At 38.1% G+C, this 24,087-nt stretch overlaps 1 protein-coding gene across 1 annotated transcript in view; it reads left to right on the plus strand.

Annotated features, from left to right (window-relative positions):
* LOC140726525 (5'-3' DNA helicase ZGRF1-like) overlaps positions 1-24,087 on the plus strand; it is a 101,391-nt gene that overhangs the window by 42,986 nt on the left and 34,318 nt on the right. The window contains exons 16-22 of the mRNA XM_073043032.1: positions 3,063-3,201; positions 6,016-6,194; positions 6,518-6,717; positions 7,950-8,092; positions 8,834-8,980; positions 14,210-14,324; positions 19,111-19,355. Of these exons, the coding sequence (XP_072899133.1) occupies positions 3,063-3,201; positions 6,016-6,194; positions 6,518-6,717; positions 7,950-8,092; positions 8,834-8,980; positions 14,210-14,324; positions 19,111-19,355 (1,168 nt within the window). The remainder of the gene's footprint in view (positions 1-3,062; positions 3,202-6,015; positions 6,195-6,517; positions 6,718-7,949; positions 8,093-8,833; positions 8,981-14,209; positions 14,325-19,110; positions 19,356-24,087) is intronic.

Consider the following 24,087-nt stretch of genomic DNA (forward strand, 5'->3'; position numbering starts at 1 on the left):
GTACTATATACGATTTCCACATCCTGTAATGACCTGTCACATAGTTTTGTTCGTATTTATATCTGTTTGACTTTGCGCTGTTTATTTCTCTGACTAGCTTTCTATTAATCCCTCTTTCTCCAAAGTTCCAGCAGTTTTTCTGTATCTTCTGCTCAATATTTTCTCTGTTCTGGAATTAATCTAACCAATCATTCTTTTTTGATTTGCATCTTACATTTTAGAAACACAAGATTTTATGTGAAATGTCATTCATCATAACTGTGGGATTTTTAGCCAATAAATAAGTTATGTATATTTATGGATGTTTTTTTATGTGAATTATTTAACAAACCAAGCATGAAAATAATTGGACATTATAGTCAAATTTAGGAACAATTCTCCACTGGAGAGCTTGGGTACACACAATATCAACATTCAGGAACAAAAGCAACAGCTTGTATCTGGGCAAGAGCAGGGTCCAGGAACAGGAAGGCCATGATATATAAAAGCAAGAACTGAGCTTGAAAGTGTACCAAAAAATCTTAATAAGCTGGAGTTCAGGCCCTTGTCTTGGCTCTGTTGCTCATAACTATCAAAGCTAATCCTCCACCTGCGTGCTACTTAACCTAACTCCATTTCCCTTGATTCCTTTAAAATTAATGCATCTTTGTCAGGAATATTTTAAACTCCCCATACATCTCTTGAGATGGTTTACAGCCACCTTGGTACAGAAATTTCTTTTTATTTTTGTCTTGAATGACTTCCCCTTAGTTGCAGACTGATCCATAATTCTAAATACCCCAGCCAGGAGAAATATCAACTTAACATCCACAGTGCTAAGCCCTTTAAGACTTTGACATGTTTCATTGTGGTTACCTCTCATTCTTCTCAGCTTATGATAGTATAACCCAGACTGTTAAATCTGTTCCCATATGACATATCTGCTACCCCAGGAATCAACCTTGTGAACTTTTGTTGCTCTCATATTGTGCGTACATTCATCTTTACATTGGAAGGCCAACCAGTTTATTAATTACATTGCACTCTTAACAGAACCCTATATAATCGCAGTGGGACATTTCCACTGTGGTATTTAAATCCCCTTTGTCAAAAAGCCTAATGTACAGTTTACCTTCTATTTGCTTGTTTTACCTGTATGTTAACTTTCAGTGGTTGATGTAGGACATGCAGGTCTTTCAGAACACTGACATCTTTCAGTCTCTCACTATTTGAAAAATATTTAAAAAATTTTTATGACCACACACTTTTCATATTTTATTCCATCCACTGTAACCTTCCCTAGTCACACCTTCAAGTACCTCTGCATTCTCCTCGTAGCTTATACTGCTATCTAGCTTTGTATCATCAGCAAATTGGAACATTTTCCACTCAATCCCCAGAGATCCAGCAGTGATCTCAGTGGCATCCCATTATTACAGCCTTCCAACCAGACAGTGACCCATCCACTGTTTCTGTTTTTAATCCATTATCCAATTCACAATCTAGCTAGTATATTACCTCATACAATGCACTTTTTAAAGTGATCTTTTGTCTGGTATCTGATTGAGGGCCTTATGAAAATCAAAATGCCCGTTATCTATTCTGCTTATTAACCTCAGAAACAACAAAGTTTAATTGGTAATTTCTCTTGTAAATCCTGACTATGCCCAGTCCTATTATTGTTTGTGGAGTAGCACTCCACTAACTGCTTAAGCCCTATGTTTGAGCATGCAAAATTGTAAGACAACTGGGGACACCAACTCATGCAAGAGGGAGGTGTCTTCCATCAGAGGGTGATTTGAAGTCAAAGTGGAGAGATAATAAAACAAAGGGCCTAGATGAGTTCTTAGCTATTGTGGCCTTATTTTTGATGTCAAGAGGAGCACTGTGAGCAGACAAGTTGTTGTTTAATGGCAGCAAATTGGAAGTTCATGTGGGCATTCAGTCTCATTAACTTCCAGGACCAACAGATGAATTGGCTAGTTTTGCAGCTGCTGATCTTAATTGCCTGGGTATCAAAATATCAGTGGTAATTTCACAAAACAAAAAGTGACAAGAAAGTTCTTTCATTTGTAACAACCCTGGCATCTGGTCTGCCATAGGGCATCAACAAGGTTCCAGCTTCGGGAGTAAAACTTGTGAGAATGCCAAAAGTAGGATTGAGATTTTGCTGTGACACATTTTATTTCAATGGCTTTAATTTTGATGATCAGCTGAACTCATCATACATACTTTTCAATTGTATGTCATTCCATCTTTTTATTGTCTAGGGATTTCAGACTTTAATTATATATCTTGCTCAAAGGCAATTCTTCATTCATTTATATAGCTTTGTCAGCCAGTCGTTGATTCCAGTTTATCCAAATCAGCACTCTTCCATTTGAGCTGAGTCTTCTCTATTGATTACCTTTATCCTTGAGTACTCCATGGATATTTTGATAGCTATTTTAAAAAAACTGTAGTTTCGTCATTATTCCTTGTATTTTTGCCCTTCCTTACTTGCTTCACTTTGTATACTTGTTTCCAAAAGCCAAAACCAATAAAGCTTCCTTCCTCATTTGGCTAGGAACATGCTTGTCAGGAATGTTCCTCTTAACACACAAAAAAATTCTCCCTCTTTGTACTGTAAGGGTATCTGAGACCGTCCCATGCTGTTGATCAGATTCATTCTGAAACCATACAAATTTTCTGATACCAACTACTCCAATTGTTTATGCATTATTTTTCCTTTACATTCTTATATCCATCTCATCCGCCAAATTAGTTTAAGCTTATAATATTAAACATGGATTATAATTGTACATGAAGTTAGGAGTTTAATGCACCCATCACCATAATAATTCAATTGGTGGATTGGCTTTCTTTACTGTCAGGGTTTATGATTATGGTAATGGCTTTTAGGTGATTATTAAGTTGTTGGGAGTTAATATTTCTCATGATCTTTTTTCTTTTATTTTGATTATCATTAAAGTAATAAACAAAATTGGAATGCAAGCATATTGAAAAGGATATTCTAGGAATTTCAGGAAACAGTACACAGTAATTTTATTCTGATTGTTGTCTCTACTTTTTTTTTGATACAGAACACCTCACTTTCTGAGTTGCACTTCCCCAAACCTGATGTAGCACAAGGAGTGAAGACTCTTAAGAGACAAGTAACTATTCCAGCTACCTTCCTCAATGCTGCACATTATAAAGACGTTTTCATAGCAGTAATAACAGGTATGTATTTTTGTAGAGTAAGGAAATGCAAGGACGTGAAACTAGGATGGAAATATGGAGATAGAAAAATCCTATGATCAAACTGAATAGAAAATCAGGCTTGAAAACCTTTTTCTTAGATTTCATTTCTCATGATATTAAATTGCATGCAAAACTCTCAATATAGTCACGAATGGTTGGTTGTGGATTGGTTAGTATCATTGTAGCCAAGTACTATCATTTGGTTTACAAGTCCTGTAATTGCCAAACCCAACAGTGATAATCTTTAATTATAAATCAAATCTAATTCATGAGTCTCTAAGTGTTGTTTTAAATAAATTTGGACTATCACTAGCAAGGACCAATTGTTAACTGGTTTAATTTTAGAATAATTAACAGCTAGGATATTTCAATTCAGTTAAATAGATAAATTCTGGAATGAAATACAGGTATGGTGACACAAAGCCACCAAATTGTTCACTGTTGTTCTTCAAAAAAGGACATCTGCCATTCTATTTGATATTTTAATACAGTTCTAGACCCACAGTGATCTGATGTTTAACTTCCTTATTAAATGCAAAGCAATCCAGTTCATAGCAGTTAAACAAATAAAAAAGGGGTCAATTAAGGGCTTTTGTATTTGGCCTCAGCAACCAAAAGAAGATGAAAATCATGATCATGATTGGGAATCCATTTGTAAATGATGTTCTGCTTTCAGGAAAGGATGCCCTCAAGATATGTAATGTACATACATTCTTCAACATTCCAAGAAACATGCAGGGAATAGCATTAGCCATTAAACATGTTTTTTCTTAACCTTACAGATATTATTGACTCTATTAATGGAATCCTTCTCAGCTGGGCTCCCCACAAAAATTTGTTTGCATTTTACTTGTTGAAAGAATAATATTTGTAGAATAAGTACAGCAGAAACTCAACCCAAGTGCACACTGATGACAATGCTGGTATCTCTCCGTAATACCATGGACCCTTAGCTTGTGAAGCAGCCTCATGTGGCACCCTGTCAAAGGCCTTCTGAAAATGTAAATAAACAACATCCATCAGCTCTCCTTTGTCTATCTTTCCTATTATTTCCTCAAAGAATGCCAACAGATTTGTCGGGTAAAATTTCCCCTTAAGGAAGACTTTGGCCTATTTTTTCATGTGCTTCCAAATACCCCAAAACCTCAACCTTAAAGGACTCTGATAGTTTATCAACTTTTGAAATTGGGCTAAATGGCTTATAATTTCCTTTCTTCTGACTCCTTCCCTTCTTAAAGAATGAATGATATTTGCAATTTTCCAGTCTCCAGAATCTAGTGATTGTTGAAAGATCACTTCTAATCCCTCCACAATCTCTTCAGCTATCTCTTTTAGAACCCTGGGGTATAGTCCATCTAGTCCACCTAGTCTAACTTCAGATCTTCTAGCTTCCCAAGCACCTTCTCCTTAGTAATAGTGACTGCATTTGCTTCTTGACCCTTGGCATTCTCGTAATGAACCAAATGTTCATTGGGTTCTATTGCCCAAGATCTTGCATTTTTCAGAAGCCTTTTTTATAATTACATTTTTTGTTCTAAGCCTTCTACCAATAGAAGCATATTACTATATCCCTACTGTATATATTTTTAAAATGTGAAAACCTGCAGGTTATGTTTCTTTTATGCATGTTTATTGCTTAATTTGCATTTTCCATTCAACCATTTGGGTTGAATATAACTGATTTCCCTTGTGAACCTATTTACATTATACTTGTTATTTCAGAAGTGCTCTGTGTTATTTTAATTGTCTGAAATTGTTGTTGAGAACCACATCCAGCAAAGCATTATTACTGGATTAAAACAGGTGTTGCATAATATTTTTTCATCAAATTTTCTTACTCCAATGTGTCATTATTAAGAGAAATTGGGCATTCTGAATGAACTGACACTTGGAGATGTTAAAAAGGATCTGGAATTTACTTTTAAGAGATGTTGTGTTTATTTGACTTTAACAACTAGGATCTGAGCCACTTGTTATTCACGTTCATGGTTAGTCAGTGTTTGATTACCTTCACGCATAATCTGGGATATTGTCGTGGCTATCCCTTGAGGTCGAGGATGATGGTCTTCATTCCATTGATCTATAGATGTGGCCCACAGAGCGAAGATGCCTGTGCGTGTATTTGTTTAATGTGTACTTGTATATAATGTTGCACTCCAAGAAGCACATGATACTTCACGACAATTGGAGCTGATGGATTTGTTGCAGCCTTCATCCGCCTTCACAGCCGTTGAGTTCGAAGTAACTTCATCTGCCTGTTCCACCATTGAGGTCTTGGTTGGATTGTTCTTTGTCAGGAACCTCACCCTCGACCTTACCGCCATTGGTGACCCTACCAGGAGCATAGCTCCAGACGGCTTCGCTCTCAGGATCTCAGGACCACACAAGCTTTTCCACCACAACGAGGTGACAATCCACGGAGAAGCTGGGATATTGAAGTGAGAAGTGGTTGAGGAAATACAGTTTCATCATTGTTAAGTTTAAGTTCTGATCCTTGGTTCTGGTTTACTGCTGAAAGTATACGTGTACTGTAGATAATTCTTAAAGCGCCCTCCGGCTAAAGGTAACTATAGATGCAGGGGATTATTTTGAGGCAGGCATAGTTTACAATCAGAACTTTTGTGTATTGTCAAATTGATCTAGAGTACTTAGGTTTTGACTAAAAGCTGCGAGGTGTGATCTTTAATTTGTACGGTGTCTATTTGAATGTTTATTCACCTGTCTTTTCTGGCTAACTTTAAAAATGGGTTGTACTCTTCACTGAAGTCATTAGGCTCTGAATTTATTTTTCAGAACATCTCAACATTTTGCTCTATGATCTATCTCAAAAATTTCACAAAGCTTTGTCAAAAGTTGACATGTCTCAATATTCTTCAGAAAAAGCAAGCAATACTAAAAAAGATTATGTCCCCCTTTGTCAACATCAACAGCCTGCCAAGCTTGTCATGGTTAAAAAGGAAGGTCCAAATAAGGTAATATTTTCAGTTAACTAATAATTTCTTAAACCTTAAAGGTTTTTGTACAATCAAATGCTTTTATTATCATTTTTCATACTAAAAATGTAAAGATGTTCAAAACAGTGAAAAATAACATCAAAGTTCAAATCTATTTTAATGGATTTTATGCTAAAATGTTAAAACATTTTAAATTTGTTCCAATACCCATGATCCACTTTAAAAATCTCCTCAAACATCTAGTATTTTCTATATGACGAGTTACTGAGTCTCCGTTCAGATTTTGTTTTCTTCCATTTGAATGTCATTCTAAAATATGAATTGCATTACTTTCTTTTCAGGGTCGTTTATTTTATACTTGTGATGCCTCAAAAACCGACCAGTGTAAATTTTTCAAGTGGTTCGATCATGTTCAGCCCATTGAATTGAGTCAGAAATTAGAGCCTCAGTCAAAATTGGAGCTGACTGATGCCCGGAGTTTGGGTGCCTTCATTAGAAGTCAAAATGTTCCATTATACTGTGAATGTCAACTCCACATAAGGTGTGTCTTCATTCTGTTGTATTTAGTATTAGTGATTCAACATCAAACTGTAATTTAAAAAAAATGTTGTTACTATATCTACGTCAAAGCTGGTTTATGATCCAAAGAAACAGGGATCCAAACAGTTTTTAGAAGAAGCAATGATTTATTTTTTGTTTTTCTAATTGTTGTGTGGCATTTGATACTCACCAAGTGGTTTCCTCTACACTGGAGAAACTAAGCACATTTAGCTGATTACTTTGCCAAGCATCTATCTCCAGTTTGCAGGAGTGATGTTGAACCATCTCTTCTGACTTAACTGTCTGTGGCATCTTGAACTTTACGATGAGACTTAATGCAACCTTGAGGAACAGCGCCTGATCTTTTGTCAGGGTACATTTTTGTCTTCCAAATTTGATATTGATTTCTCCAATTGAAGGTAATTTATTCTTGCTTTCTGAACTTATCAGAATTACTGTCTGACATCATTTTACCTCAGTTTCTTTTAAACCTGTATAATTTGGTCCTCTGAATATCCCAAAGAATGCTGGGTTTGTTCCTAAACCACGCTATTAACAACACACTACCAAAACAAAGAAATGTAATGTGTTTCAACCACTATTCTTACTTCTAAGTTTTTCAAGTGGTCTTGGCCATTTAGATGTTCTTTATTCTTCCTGTTGCTCCACTACTGTTTCTGCTACTGAAAGCTAGCTGGTTTCCTCTCTTCACAGTTTTGATGTTCCAGACTTCAAAGTTCCAGATCTGCATCATTTAACTCTTTCCTCATACAAGAGATGCTGCATGACTTACTGGGTATTACAGGCATTTTAGTTGATTATTTGGTGGAAGACGAGCTGGATTGATTGTGTGCATTTCTCTGCGGACTACTGAAATTTTGTTCTTGCCAACAACAATCCTGCACCATCAATGAACAGGACAAATCACTAAGGGACTTGGGCTATATTATATATTTTCGTGTGACTACATGTTTACTGTTATCTTATATATGCCTTGTGCTATGTACAAGTGTTGGTACTCTGTGTTACACCTTGGCCCCAGTGGAACATTGTTTTGTTTGGCCGTATTCATGGGTATTCATATATGATTGAATTTATTTGAAGATGTCATGCAATACTTTACTGAATTTAAATTGCTTTTCAAGTAAAATTTTAATTTTACTTATTTTCATTCATTTTGATATACTGTTTTTATATATTGAAAGACTGATTTTTCATATTGACTACCTTTAGGAAAGCATCTGGTTTTCAAAGAAAACAATTTTATCGTGGCAAGTGGAAAGAATCATTAAAGGATGAGAATTTGGAAAACTGCTGTAAGACTAAATTGTATCTTTGGTTGAGCAGGAAAGAGCACTCATCAGTCTACAGTAAAGGTGCATAAACTGTTCCAGCAATGGAATAAATACTAATTTTGCATCATTATATTGTTTTGTAGAATTTTCAGTTAGTTACACTTGGGAAAACATTTCTCTGTGTTGCCAATGATATGCTCTTAGAAAAATTTAGAACATTAACTTCACATGTAGATATGTGTTCAGCTGTGAGTTCAGTTTTCTGATTGGTGAGAATAAGGGAGGCAATTATATGCCTTGAATCAGGGCAGCATTGGTACAGAGTAATACACATAAAATGCTGGAGGAACTCAGCAGGTCAGGCAGCATCTATGGAGAGGAATAAACAGTAAATGTTTCAGGCCAAGACCCTAATTCAGGACTTGGTCCAAAACATTGATAGTTTATTCCTCTCTATAGATTCTGCATGACCTGCTGAGGTCCTCCAGCATTTTGTGTGTGTTGCTCTGGATTTCTAGCATCTGCAGAATCTCTCCTTTAGCATTGGTACAGATGCTATTTAAAAATATCAGCTGCTGTAAAACACCAGTAAACTCACTGATATATTCCCCTTGTGTCATAATGTCTTTAGTATGGTAAGTTTGACATAATAGTGTCGTTAACAAAATAAATTCAAGTTGAACTTTTTAAAGGTAATTTAAAAAGGAAAGACATACAATTTATTTCATTAGATCTGTCCTGAATATTAAAACAAAATATTGAAAATATGTAACTGCGATTATATTTAATTTATCACCTCTTCCCAATTTTTGCTTTTGACAGATGATCTCTGGGTTATATCAAAAACATTGAAATTTGATCCGCTTGACACTTTCATTGCATGCAGTGTTTTCTATGGGCCATCATCAACCAGTGAAATAGAACTTCTCCCACTGAAAGGCTATTCTCCTTCTAACTGGCCTGCAGACAGTAAGAAATTTATTTTGTATTCAATTTCCCTTCTCTCCCAACCAGTTTCAGCCCTAAAAATTTCTGGTGTGTATATTATGAGATCTTCTTAATATTGTATGTCTCTCTGCTAGAGTCCAAATCATCTTTTCATTAAGAAGATGCTTTTTGCCTTGAGTAAAACATGATAGTGACCACACAAAATGCTGGAGGAATTCAACAGTTCAGGCAGCATCCATAGAAATGAATAAACAGCCGACATTTCAGGCTGAGGCCCTTCTTCAGGACTAGGAAAGGAGAGGGAAGGTGCCAGAATAAAAAGCTGGGGCGGGGATGCAGGTAGGAGGATAGCTAGAAAGTGATAGGTGAAGTCAGATGGGTAGAAAAGATAAAGGGCTGGAGTGGAAGGAATCAGATAGAAGAGGAGACCATAGGAGAAAGGAAAGGAGGGGACCCGGGGGAGGTGATAAGCATATGAGAAGAAGCAAGGGCCAGAGTGTTGAATAGAAGGAGGGAGAGGAATTTTTTTTTACCTGAAATCAGTATTCATGCCATCAAGTTGGAGGCTACCCATTCAGAATACAAGGTGTTGCTCCTCCACTCTGAGGATGGCCTCATCTTGGCACAAGAGGAGGCCAGGGACTAATTTGTTGGAACAGGTATGGGAATCGGAATTAAAGTGTTAGGCCACTGGGAAGTTCCACTTCTGATGGATGGAGCGGGGATGCTCGACGAAGTGGTCCCCCAACTTACATCTGGTCTCAACAATGTAGAGGAGGCCGTATCGGGAACACTACACAATAGTGGACCCCAGCAGATCTGTAGGATTTCTCGTGTTTACGATAGTGACCATTATTGTAGGTTTGAGCATGTCCAGGGCCACTGGCCTACATTGTTTAAAAAGGTGGAGTAAGATGCTGAGTTTCTTTCCCTTCCAGCAGCATTTAAAAATGTTTCAAACTCTAGTGAGATCAGCTATTTTGAGAATAAATGAACAATAAGAGAATTCAAAGTGAAATTGCATCTATTTTATTGCAAAGGATGTAAGTAATAAAGGAGATTCATACCTTTAATTAATATGAGGGGTCTATAATACTGTTGCCACCATGGAAACATTATTGAAATGTGGCCATGGCTGGCAATTCAATATCCCAGGGTATAGAATTTTCAAATGAAGCAGAGAGGGATATAAAAAAAGAGGAGCCATTACACAGATAGTCAAAGATAGTGCTGCATTATTAATGAGGGAGGATGTCATGGAAGACTTCTCAAATCACTCTTTATGGTAAAGATTTGAAACAAGAGATGTGTCCTCGCTTGCTATAGAGCTCTCACCAGTCAACAAGGCAGGAATAAATATGTAGGCAGCTATCGCAGAGATGTAATAAATGTAATTTCATTGGGTTAGTGGATTTCAGTTTCCCATATACTAATTGGAATTGAATGGGGAAGAATATTACTAGACTTTATCTTGATGGATGTAGCTGTCGAGTCGGGGATCATTTTTGTCATAATGACGAATACTCCATGTATTTTGAGGTGGTTATGGAAAAGAATGGGGATGGCTAGTAATTAAGGTCTTAAATGGGGTAAAGAGAGGACCTGGAAAAGGCAGATTATGAGCACACAAGTCTACATTTGCGCAGTGGACAGTATTCAAAGAAGAAGCAGCAAGAGTTCAAGGCAAACATGATCCTGTTAAGGTACAAGCCAGGAGGAAGGAGTATAGTGAACTCCTGAATGTCTCAGCATGTTGAGGGTTGGTTTAAAAAAAAAGGTGGAGGGGAAGCATATGTTAACTATAAGGTGCAAATTATGAGGGAGTTCTATCACAAGTATTTAAAAAAAAGACATTTGAAGGGCAGAGAGAGGTCATGAGAAATCACTGGCAGACAGGATTAAGATAAATCCAGAGAGGCATTCTGTAAGTATATTAATGACTAAAGGCCTATTATGGTCATCAGTGTGTGGAACAGAATGTTTAGTCAAGATCCTAACTGAATTCATTCACAAACAAAACTGATTTTCGAAGGAGAACAAGCTGGCAGGTGATGGGGAAGTTGATTTGGATGCGGGGAGGGCGGATGAAGTGAAAAGCTGGGAGGTGGTAGGTGGAAGATGCTGAAGAAGGAGGAATCCAACAGGAGACGACAGTGGACCATGAAAGGGAGGGGAGGAGCACCATCAGAGGGAGGTGATGGGAGTAAAGAGAGGAGAACTAAAATAGTGAATGGAAAAAGAAAGGAGGAGGGAAGAGAGAGTAATTACTGGAAGTCAGAGAAATCAATGTTCATGCCATCATGTTGGAGGCTGCTGTGGGTGTTGTGGTAAGGCAAGGTTTAAAAACCACATCCAGGTGAGGATGACTGTGGCAGCGTGTAGTCAAATCCAGACAAGGGAGACCTTTGAAGTAAGACAGCCAGAGATTCCCTTGTTTACTATAGACAAAATAGGTCAGAGTGACTGCAGCAGAGTGTAGTCAAGCCAGATGAGTGAAGCCTTACACAATAGTCGGTGCCGGAGACGGATGAGATAGGAATAACGGAAGGATGTGAAACACACCCAACAACTAATGAACAATTGTCCTACCAACTCCCAGGTAGCATAGATTGCCAGCTTGTCATTTTTATTGGCTTTTCACAGCTCTATTGTGACTAGCAATTGATCTTCCAAATAAGGAATTCAAACATATACAATAGTCAATATCTGTCACTGAAAATCCAATTCTTTATTAAAAAAATTAGCAGTTTTCTGTCCTGGCTTCAGAACAGTGTGGTGACAGGCACCATGTTGTTCTCCTTGTGCACAAGTAAAAGAAAGTGTGGTTGAATCGTAAGAGTGCATGTGTTCTGGCTCCAGTTATTTAATTTTATTATCAGCAATGACACTATCCAGACAGAATACAAGGCATTGCTCCTCCAACTTGAACTTAGTCTCATTGTGGCAGTAGAGGAGGCCTTAGATATGTATGTCAGAATGGGAAGTTGAAATGGGTAGCCACTGGGAGATCTTGGTTTTTGTGATGGACAGACTGAAAGTGCTTAACAAAGCGCCCCCCCACCCCCAGTCTGTCAGATCTGACGCATTCAGTTCTAGTCATGTAGGGCAGCATTGTAAAGCTTCCCCAAGAGGTTGCCTGAGACTGAGCAGTTTAGTCTCGAGGAGAGACTGGAGAAGCTAGGATTTTTTCCTTCCTGGAGCAGAGACGTTTTAAAAGAGACATGATTAAGAGGGGTATCAATAGGGTCATCTGCTGGAAACATTCTCCCATATCAGATATAGATAAAAGTAGAAGATGTAGATTTAGGATAAGGGAGAAGAGATTCTGAGGGGGTATGAGGGAACCTTCTTCACCCAGAGAGTGGTATCTGGAATGCACTGCTTGATAAAGCAGTTGAAGCTGGTTGAAACCCGTGGGCCAGAGGTCTGCAACCTTAGTACTGGGCGATGGGCTAATATGGAAGGCATTACCCTAGCCAACATCGGCATATTGGGCCAAATTCCTTATTTCAATGCTATACAATTCTATTCCTGGAGTGGTTATCATTAGTCACTCCTGTCACTTTGTATTCACAAGTGCAATGTTGGACATAGTTTCCTCACTCTAATGGGATCATAGCCCGGCTCTGATTTAAAAAAAATTATTCACATAAAATCTTAACTGTCCCTCTTCAGGTACTTCTTGATCTCTGGACTCTTTTTCAATATTTTTGTTTCTTTAGATTTCTAGGTTCTGCAATGTTTTTCGTTTCAGCTCCATTCTTATCTTTTATTATTCAGCTCCCTCCAGTCAACCAGCTCCTTACTTCTTACTACATTCTCAATCCAGACTTTGATATTGAATCCTTCTTCCCCACCCATCAGTCTAATCTCCAGTTAATTTTCTGTCTCGCTGCTGACAATAGCTTTGATCCAACGGCCCTTTAATGGCTCCTGGTTATTTGTCTCAGCAGTGATGATAAGAAATTTGTTGATATTGTTCACGTAGCTCAGAGGTATTTGTGGGTCTGTGGCTGGGGTGAATGGTAGTGGAGGTGGGGGAGGAAATGAACTTATTCTTCAAGATTACTACCTTGATGGCAGTGCATTATTATTGATATGTTGCTTTGAGATCTTTGGTTGAAAAGATCAGGAACAAGCTATCATGCTTACATACTGTACAATAAATGCCTCACTGAGTACTTTGTGTAAATCTCAATCAGCAAGGTTATGGCGCATTCAATGAAAAAGGACAACTATACTTTAGCTAGAAACGATGCTTCTAAAATAGAATAGTATGAAGCAAAAGGGATGAGTAAAATGTATGTTTAATTTGATGTAGAACTTTAGCCAGGTACATAACCATTGTCATGGGTTTTTGTCTTTTTACTATACACAACCAGTTAGTTTGGTCAGAAGAAGTTCAAAAGTTGTTATATTAAAAATAAATGATTGATGCAATTTTATTCTGTTTTTAAATTTTCAATTATCTTATCAATTAACATGTTATGATACTGCATTAACTAGTTTGAGCTAAAGAAGCATCATTTATTTATTGAGATACAGTGCGGAGCAGGCCCTTCGAGCAAAGCTGCCCAGCAATCCCCGATGTAATCTGAGCCTAATCATGGGACAGTTTACAGTGACTAATTAATTTAGCAACTGATATGTCTTTGGACTGTGCGAGGAAGCCCATGTGGTCATGGGGAAAACGTACAGACTTCTTACAGACAGTGGCAGGAAATGAACCTGAGATGCCTGTTCTGTAAAGTCTTGTGCTAACCACTACGCTACCATGCTGCCCCAGTGGAGCCCATGATATGTTTTTTTTTCTTAATTGGTTGAGATTAAGTGCAGATGTAAAAGTAAGTCTTTTAATTTTAAGTATGCACTTAATCTGAAGCAGAAAAGATAATCTGTGATTGCTGTACACAGAAATTTGGCAAGATTATAAAATTTTACTGTATTAGCTTTCGGGAATATTGTTACCTGATTATGATACAATTTAAATAATGTCTTAAGGTGAATGAACAGTGCACAAACCAATTCCCTGACTTTACCAACTTCACTGAATTTGTCCCACTGGGCTGTGATGAGATTGATTTTAGCAATGTTTCCTACATCGCTTTGTCAATTTAAAATTTAAGCAAAAATATATAGCTATTTTTGTCTGTAATTCTGTTTGTCAAATAAAGTCAGTGCTTTAAAAAATCTGGTTAAAATCTTTACAGTTATGTAGAAGGCAGCTAATTTTTTGTCTTGCTTTCCCAGTGATTGTTCATGCCTTGTTCGTTGGTAATGTTAGCACTGAGCTAACTTCTCTGAGAAATCTGCAAGAAAATGTTCACCCAGCTTCCCTTCCTCTGATGCCATACTTGCTCAAAATGTAAGACATTCATACTTTTATTCTGCTCTGGTAGTTGAATTACCATGATTGGTAAGTAATGGTTATTTAAGCAGATATTGTCTTGGAAACTTTAATAACTTGTGGAATTATGATCAATAGATTTTTGGTTAGTAAAATAGATTTCCATTGGGAAAACTGCTAATTACAATTATTTAGTTTGGTTGGATGAAGGGCACGGTAATTTAAACTGGGGTATTAGAGATACCAAGGCCAAAGCATTAGGATTAGAATTTATGAAGTAATCTCATAATGTGAAATATTTTTGAGCATTTCCATTGTTCCTCCAGCATTGTGCCAAAGTTTTCAGCAGGAAGTCCAGATCATCCTGTTTCAAACCACGTATTTTCTCCTGTATAGCAATCTTGTGCAGGTGTCTTAGTTAATCTTGTTGTGCCTCCATATATACTGATTGAACCACTTGGATAATTATGGTAAAGCTTCTGTTTATGTTCAGTGCATGAAGCAATAGATTGTGTATTGGATGGAAAGAGCTCATAATTTCAGCATTTCTACAAATCCATGCTTTAAACCAGGGGTTCCCAAGTTGGGGTGTACAGACCCCTTGCTTAGTGGTATTGGTCCATGACATAATAAAAGTTGGAAACCTCTGCTTTAAACAAATAAGCAGCTGTAATTGAAGAACAATAATAAAAGAAAGGCTCTTTAATTATTAACATCTGCACAATATATGGGAAGTCTACATTGCTAGTTTCTCTAGCAGTTGTACAATACCACATTTGTCAGTGGTGGTGGTGTCATTGTATGTAGAACACAGAATACTATATAATATTGCTTTCACGTTAATTAACTTGACATATTAGTTGGAAGTCAATGTTAAGTTGAAGGACAAAGATTTTCAAAGACAAAAGCAAAGAAGAAGGCATATGATACCGCAAAGATTAGAAAAGTAATTAGGACAGGAGATTAAATATGAAGATAAGCTAACCAATAATATAAAAAAGGATACCAAAAGTTTTTTTTTTCAGTTATATAAAGAGTAAGAGAGAGGTGAGAGTGAATATTAAGGCTATAATAAGACCATAAGACATAGGAGCAGAATTAGCCATTTGGTCTATCAAATCTGCTCTGCCATTTCATCATAGCTGATCCATTTTTCGTCTCAGCCCCAGTCTCCTGCCTTCTCTCCATAGCCCTTCATGCATTATCCAACCAAGAATCTATCAACCTCTGCCTTGAGTATACATAAAGACTTGGCATCCACAGCTGCAATGAATTCCATAGATTCACCACTCTCTGGCTAAAGAAATTCCTCATCTCCGTTCTAAAAGGACATCCCTCTATTCTGAGGCTGTGTCCTCTGGTCTTAGATGCTCCACCTTAGGAAACATACTTTCCACATTCACTCTATCAAGGACTTCCACCATTCAATTAAGTCACCCCTCATTCTTCTAAATTCCAGTGAATACAGGCCCAGAGCCATCAAACACTCTTCATATGATAAGGCCTTTAATCCTGGAATAATTTTCATCAACCTCCTTTGAACCCTCTCCAGTTTCAGCACTTCCTTTCTAAGATAAGGGGCCCAAAACTGCTCGTATTACTCCAAATGAAGCCTCACTAGTGCTTTATAAAATCTCAATATTACATCCTTGCTTTTATATTCTAGTCCACTCAAAATGAATACTAACATCACATTTGCCCTCCACACCACAGACTCAACTTGCAAATTAAACTCCAGGGAATTCTGCACAAGGACTCCCAAATCCCTGTGTGCCTCGGATTTCTGTATTTTTCTCCATTTAGAAAATAGTCAACCCTTTCATTTCTTCTACCAAACTTTATGATAATACACTTCCTGACACTTTATTCCATCAGCCATTTCTTTGCCCATTCTCCTAATCTGTTTTAAGTCCTTCTGTAGCCTCTCTATTTCCTCAAAACTGCCTAAACCTCCACCTATCTTCATATTGTCTGCAAACTTTGAAACAAAGCCATCAACTACATCATCCAAATCATTGACATGTAACGTAAATAGTATCAGTCCCAACACAGACTCCTGTGGAACACCACTAGTCACCGACAGCCAACCAGAAAAAGCTCCTTTTATTCCCACACTTTGCCTCCTGCCAATCAGCTAATGCTTTATCCAAGCTAGAATCATTCCTTTAATACCATGGGCTCATAGCTTGTTAAGCAGCCTCATGTGTGGCACCTTGCCAAAGGCCTTCTGAAAATCCTTGAACACAACATCAACTGATTCTATCCTGTTTGTTATGTCTTCAAAGTATTCCAACAGATTTATCATGCAGGCTTTTCCATTGAGGAAACCATGCTGAATTATAGCCTATTGGGCTGCTGGAAATTGATGCTGGAGAGATAGTAATGGGAACAAAGAAATGGTGGACAAAATTAATAACTGTTCTGTGTCAGTATTCACTGTAGAAGACATCAGCAGTATGCCACAAATTAAAGAGTTTCGGGCAGATGTGAGTGTAGTTGCTATTATTAAAAAGGAGGTGCTTGGGAAGCTGGAAGGTCTGAAGGTGTATAATTCACCTGCACCAGATGGACTATATCCCAGAGTTATTTAAGAGATAGCTGAAGAGATTGTGAAGGCATTAGTAGTAATCATTCAAGAATCTCTAGATTCTGGAATTGTTCCAGAAGACTGGAAAGTTTCAAATGTCATTCCATTCTTTAAGGGAGGGGGGCAAAAGACAGGAAATTATAGGCCAGTTGACCTGACTTCAGTAGTTAGTAAGAAGTTGGAGTACTTTATAAAGGATGGGTTTTCATGGTATTTGATGACACATGATAAAATAGGCCAAAGTCATCACAGTTCCTTAAGGGGGAAGTTTTGCCTGATAAATCTGTTGGAATTCTTTGAGAAAGTAATGGGCAGAATAGACTAAGGAGAGTCAGCGAATGTTATTTACTTGGGTTTTCAGAAGGCATTTGACAAAGTACCATACATGAGTTTGCTTAACAAGAACCCATGGTATTACAGGAAAGATATCAGCATAGACAGAAGATTGGCTGACTGGCATGAGGCAAAGTGGGGGTAAAGAGGGCCTGTTTTAGTTGGCTACTAATGATAGTGATGTTCCTCTGGGGTATGTGCTTTTTTCACGTTATATGTCAGTGACTTGGATGGTGGAATTGATGGCTTTGTAGCCAAGTTTGCAGACGATACAAAGATAGATGGAGGGGCAGGTAGTTTAAGGAAGCAGCAAGTCTGCAGAAGATCTATGTAATCCAATCCCACAGAGAGTTGTGGAAGCCAAGTCATTGGGTATATTTAAAGCACCTGTTGATAGGTTCTTCATTAGTAAGGGTGTCAAAGGTTATTCAGATTCAGTTTATTGTCATTTAGAAACCACAAATGCAATGCAGTTAAAAAATGAGACAACGTTCCTCCAGAATGATATCACAAAAGCATATGACAAAACAGACTACACCAGAAAATCCACATAACGTTTGGCAATCCCCAATCCAGAGTCCAGAGAGACTGCTGCGTATTAATATCACGCTACCGTCTTAGCGCGTTCCCGGAAAGGACCTCCAAATCCACCAGACAAAACAAGACCAAAAACTAAAGCTACAAGACCTGCACAAAACCATATAGTTACAACAGTGCAAACAATAGCATAATTGATAAAAAAAAAACAGACCATGGGCACAGTAAAAATAGTCCAAAGATGTTAAAGGACTATAAGTTCAAAAGAAATCACCACACAGTTTCCACAGGTCCCCAGGGTCCCAACAGACTTGCCATCCCATGCCGGCGGCAGAATGGAATGCCCCCTCTATGGACTTCCACGGTGCCGCCCGACTCAGCCTTGCAGACGCAGCACACACCGAAAGCGACCTGACCGCAGTGGACTCCGAGTCCGTCGAACCTCCGAGCTGACGACCATCCCTTCTGGCACAGCTTCTCCGAGCACCATCCTCTGCCAAGCGTATTAAGACGGCCCCGCCAACGGCCATTGGCAACACAACCCTGAGGACTTGGGGCCTGTTCTTCCCAGCAGAGTCCCGGACCTCACAGCAGCAGCAGCAACGAAGAAGGTCTTCCTGGAGATTTCCCGATGTTCCTCCGTGCTCCCACGTCTGTTTTCAATCGATTGTGATTGCACATGGCACCCCACTTCACAAATAACATATAATCAGCTCCGGAGTGGCCGCTGCAAGCTGCGTCGCGCCGCCATCTTGGAAATATATAGTTATAGGGAGAAGGCTAGAGAATGGGCTGAGAGGGATAACAAATCAGCCATTTTGTAATGGCAGTGCAGACTCAATGGGCCAACTAGCCTAATTCTGCTCTTATGTCTTTTGGTCATATGGTTATTTCCAGATTTGTTTTCATTTTTCTCCTGTTGATGAGCATAATATTGAGCATCTTTCATGAAATGCTACATATTGCAATTATAACAATTGTCCATATTGTGAAATAAACTTATGTTAATTTTGGTATGTAAGGTTCAGTTTTATTTCTATTGCATATTATGTGAATTTCTGATCATCTCTGGTTGTGCTGGGAGTGTGTAGATCAGCTGTTGTTTGCTGCAGGAGATTAATATTACAATATGCATTATTAATGTCTTTCTTTCCAGAGATGGTTGTGAAAATTCAAAAACAATTTTCCAGTTCACTTAATGGTGGGGGTGGGGGAGTTGATTATTGCTTTCTGAGTTTTTTTTGAACCAAACATAAATGAAACCTGAAATGGCAAGTTTCAACATACTTGTTACATTTTCTAAAGTGTTTTAAAAAAAAGATACAATTCCTTGTTTTCAATGTGTAGGCCTGGTGATATAGATGAAACAATAAACAACTCTGCAAGGCAACAGTTTGTTTCTCCTGCATTAATGAAGCCCTCAGTAATGAGTGGATTGTTATGTAAAGAAAAGACAATGATGTTGGCAATGGAAACGATACAGAAGTTCCACCTGAATACAGATCAAGGAGCTGCCTTCAGACAGGTAGCTCTTATGATGGCAAAAGAAGAAAATTCCCAGGATCTCATTCTGCCAGTCACTGTCATACATGGTAAATAGTTGAATATTTTTTCCTGTATTTTTTCAACTTCATAATTTCTAAACTTTTATGGTTAATTTGGATTTATGTTACAATAACACCAAGAGATTATGTAGGAAATTCAATTAGAAAACCAATTGACCTTAAATTGAATTGTGAATTTAACACTTTTGTCAGATCAATTTGGAGGCAAAATTTATTTAGTACATAGAACAATATAGCACAGGAACCAGCCCTTTGGCCCGCAATGTTGTGGCAAACTAATTAAATTAGTACCGGTAATCAAATGCCCAACTAAGCTTAACCTTATGCCTACGCAATGTCCATATCCTTCCATTCCCTACACATTCGTGTGCTTATCTAAGAGCCTAGTGAATGCCTTTATCATATTTGTCTCCTCCACTGCTCCAGGCAGCACGTCCCAGGCATCAATCACTTTCTTTTTGTATATTAAACAAATTGCCCTGCACATCTACTTTGAACTTGCTCTCCTTAAACGCATGTCCTCTGGTACTAGACACTTCAATGCTGGGAAAAAGAAATCTATGCCTCTCAGCCTCTATTAGATCTCCCATCAGCCTCTGATGGTCAGAGAAAACAGCCTGTCCTTATAGCACATTCCCTCCAATCAGGCATTGTGTTGGTAATTATCTGCATCCTTTCCAAAGTCTCAGCTCAATATAACCAGATCTGAATCCAGGCTAACTAGTTCTATGCAGGTGAAATATAACCTCCTGACTCCTGAATTCAGTTCCTTGACTAACAAAGGCAAGCATGCCAAATACTGTCTTTACCACCTTTCAACCTATGAAGTTATTTTCAGGGAGCTATGGACTTCAACTTCAAGATCCTTCTGCATATGAATAGTGTTAAGGATCTTATTATTAACAGTGTACTGTCCTTATACATTTGATCTTCCAAAATGCAACACATCATATTTGACCGTGTTAAACTCCATGTGGCATTTCTCCACTCATGGCTGCAACTGATCTATATGTTGCTGTATCCTTTGCCAGTCTTCTATGCTATCTACAACACCACCAAACTTCATATCATCTGTAAATTTACTAACCCAACCACTGATGATTTCATGCTGGTTATAAATTATCACAAACAGCAGAATTGCCAGTAAGGAACTCTATGGAGCACTGTTAGTCACAGACCTCCAATCAGAGGTTTGGAGCAAGTCCCATGAACCACTATCCTCTGTCTCTCATGGGTAAACCATTTCTGAATCCAAACATCCAGTTCACTGTGGATCCATTCATCTTAATCTTCTGGATGAGCTTCCCATGAGGGGTCTTGTCAAGTATCTTACTAAAATCCATGCAGACAGCATCCACAGCTCTACCTTCATCCATCTCCCATGTCACCTTCTCAAAACTCAATCAAGTTATTAAGATCTGGCTTGCACTGCATAAATCCATGCTGACTGTCCCCTAATTAGACCATGGTTTTCCAGCTGCACACAAATCCTGTCTCTAAGATTTTTTTGCAATGAGACCTGATGCTAACTCCTTTGTCTCAAAAAGCCCTGGCAAATTCACATGCTCCACACTGATCTCATTGTCGTCCATATCCTCCTCTTTGATAAATTTGATGCAGAGTACTCATTTAGGATGTCAAGACATCCTCCGTCTCCAAGCATAGGTCCCCTTCTTTATTCTTGAGTGTTATGATCTGCTCCCTCTTTATCCTCTTGCTCAATGTATAATTCTCTTTAATCCTCCTTTCCAAGGAGTTTTCTTGTCCCCTCCTAGCTTTCTTAATTACTTTCTTTTTTTTCTTCCTTCTGGCCTTTTTATAATCCCCAAGGAATTACCTTAAGTTTTAGCTTCTTAAACCTTGCGTATGTTTCCTTTTTTTTTTGTCCTCACTAAATTCGCCACCTCCCTTACCTTGCCATCCTTGTCTTTCCTTCTTGCTGGAACATACCTGTCTTGTACTCTGTGCAGTTGGTATTTAAACAACCTCCGCTTCAGACGTGGATTTGCTCAAAAACAGCTGGTAGATGAGCAGGAGAGAGAAAAGGAACAAGGAAGAACAGTTCACCTGAAACTGGACAATTTGATATTTGTTTCTCTTGTTTGCCCTGTACAGTGTAATGCATAGTTCTGATCAACAGCAACTTCCAGTGCAAACTTTTAAGTTAAACAAGCAAGGAAGTCTGATGAACTATAGATGCTCAAAATACTGAAATTCCAACATTCAGTGACTGTTCTCTAGGATCATGTAGGGAGATTCCCAAGGATCAATCTAGGGAAATTGAAAATCTGACTGAATGCTACCACGACAACAACCTCTCACTCAATCACCACAAAACCAAAGAGCTAATTATTGACCAGAAGAGGAGAAAACCAGAGGTCCATGAGCCGATCCTTTTCAGAGGAACAGAAAGGCCTACAAAAAGTAGTGAATGCAGCCCAGTTCATCACAGGTAAAGCCCTCCCCACCATTGAATGCATCTTCAAGGAGCGTTGTTGCAGGAAGCCAGCATCTATCATTAAAGAATCCCACCATCCATGGTCTCTTTTCACAATTTCCAATAGGAAGAAGATATAGGAGCCTTAGGTCCCACATCACCAGGTTCAGGAACCATCAATCATCAGTCTTTTGAAGTAAGGATAACTTAACTCTCCACAGTTCTGAAGTAATTCCACAACTTATGGAGTCACTGTCAAGGACTCTGTAACTCATGTTCTCAATATTTATTACATTTTTATTTATAATTATTATCTTGTCTTATTTTTGTATTTGCACATTTGTTGTTTGTCCATCTTTGTTATGTTCAATTTTTCATTGATTCTTTGTATTTACTATCAATACCTGCAAGAAAATTAATCTCAGCTTAGTGTGTGGTGACATACATGTAGTTTGATAATAAATTTATCTTGAACTTTATATTGTTTAGTTTCTTCCCTGATGTATTTCAAGTATCGTCAGGTAATTATGATGAAAATAAGCTGCAGGTTCCTATCAGATCTAAAATGTGCCAAAGAAGATCTGGCTCTGATTATTCATACTTTCTCGATGAAGCACAGTGCATTTTTTTTTTAGGCATGCATCTATTAAAAAATTGTAGTAAAGGATGAATAGAGAGGAATTCACTATTTTTGTGAAAGAAAATATATAGTGTAGAAACTCAAGTGACATTTTCAGGAATAATCTGCAGTCAAAATGTGTTTACTTTATGTCATGGATTAACTTCAAGTTGTTATATGCAAGGTAGGCTGTCTGATCTGAGTACTTAGAGTGCAATAATGGAGGGCCTCTTTCACTCAGAGAGACATAATGGACAGCTCTTCTACCAAGTCTATATGGGTAGAACTCAAGAATAAGAAAGGCACTATCACTGATGGGATTATACTACAGAGCCTCTCTTCCCCCACCCCTCCCCAAATTGCCATCAGGACATTGAGGAACAGATGTGCCAGTCAGATTAGGAAAAGCGCAAAAACAACAAGGTTGTTGTAGCAACACACACAAATGCTGGAGGAACTCAACAGGCCAGGGAACATCTATGGAAAAGAGTAAACAGTCAACTTTTCAGGCCAAGACCTGTAGTCAGGGAATTCAACTTCCTTAATTTAGACTAGGACCTCCTTAGTGCAAAAGGTTTAGATGAGACAGAGTTTGTTACATGGATTCATGAGGGTTTCTTGAAGCAATGTGTAAAAAGTCTTATAGGAAGGCCTATAATTGAGTGGTGTTGGGTAGTAAGCCTGGTCAGGTGAAAGACTTTTTAGTGGGAGAACAGTTGGCGAAAAAGTGATCAGAACTCCTTAAATTCTAAGATAGCTATAGATCATTATGAACCTTGCAAGAGAATATTAGATTTGGAGCAGGGCAATTTATGAAAGGCAGGAACTAGGGAGAGTTCCTCCTACACACAATATAGCCCATATATCACCCTGTATCTTCCCGTTTCTTCACCCACTCCATCTGCCTATCACCCTCCCCAAACCCTGCTATTCTCATCTGTCTACCCTGTCTCCCTTATTTGATCCCATGCACAATTCCTATTAGATTTCATCATCTGCAAGCCTTTGTTGCCTTCTCATAAGCAGCATAGTGTCTTAAACAGGAACCATCTCTTACAATAGCAAATTATAATGTGAAAGAATGTAGGAAATATAACAACATTACATTAAGTACCAAAAGTGAAATAAAGAAAGAAAAAGAAAAAAAAAACCCTCTAAGATCAATTAAAAGTTGACCCTTTGAGATTCCATGTTTAAATGTAGTATTTGATGTCAGATAGATGGTGTTGTATAGTTAAGACCTATTACACCATAGATGGATGAGAACTATTTTTTTGTGAACTTATGACTGGTTGATATTGTCAAATGGGTAGCCAGAGTATGAGCTGTTGTTTTCATATAATTTACAGAAGATCAGGGCACCTCAGACAGTAGTTTCCAGATCCTGTTTCCATTAGCCCGTCTGTTCTTGCCTGAAGGTGTTGCTCACTTTGTGCATAAATAATACTGAACATGAGACTATTTTTAAGGTACATTCTGGCCCTTGTTGATTTTCTCTGCAAAAACAGCATTTGCCCTCATGGTCATTCTTATTTATCCTTTTTCAACAATATTTGCTTTTATTTTTATGCATGGCTTTATGCCCTAGTATTGGAATATGAAGTGTTGCCATATTGCTAAAGAAAACCTTTTACACAATGTTCTGATTGTATGCATTTTTAGTGGGGGAAACTATCATAAATTTCATTTTCTGTTGGAACTCT

This window comes from Hemitrygon akajei, chromosome 4, assembly GCF_048418815.1.
Source record: "Hemitrygon akajei chromosome 4, sHemAka1.3, whole genome shotgun sequence".
Lineage (NCBI taxonomy): Eukaryota > Metazoa > Chordata > Chondrichthyes > Myliobatiformes > Dasyatidae > Hemitrygon > Hemitrygon akajei.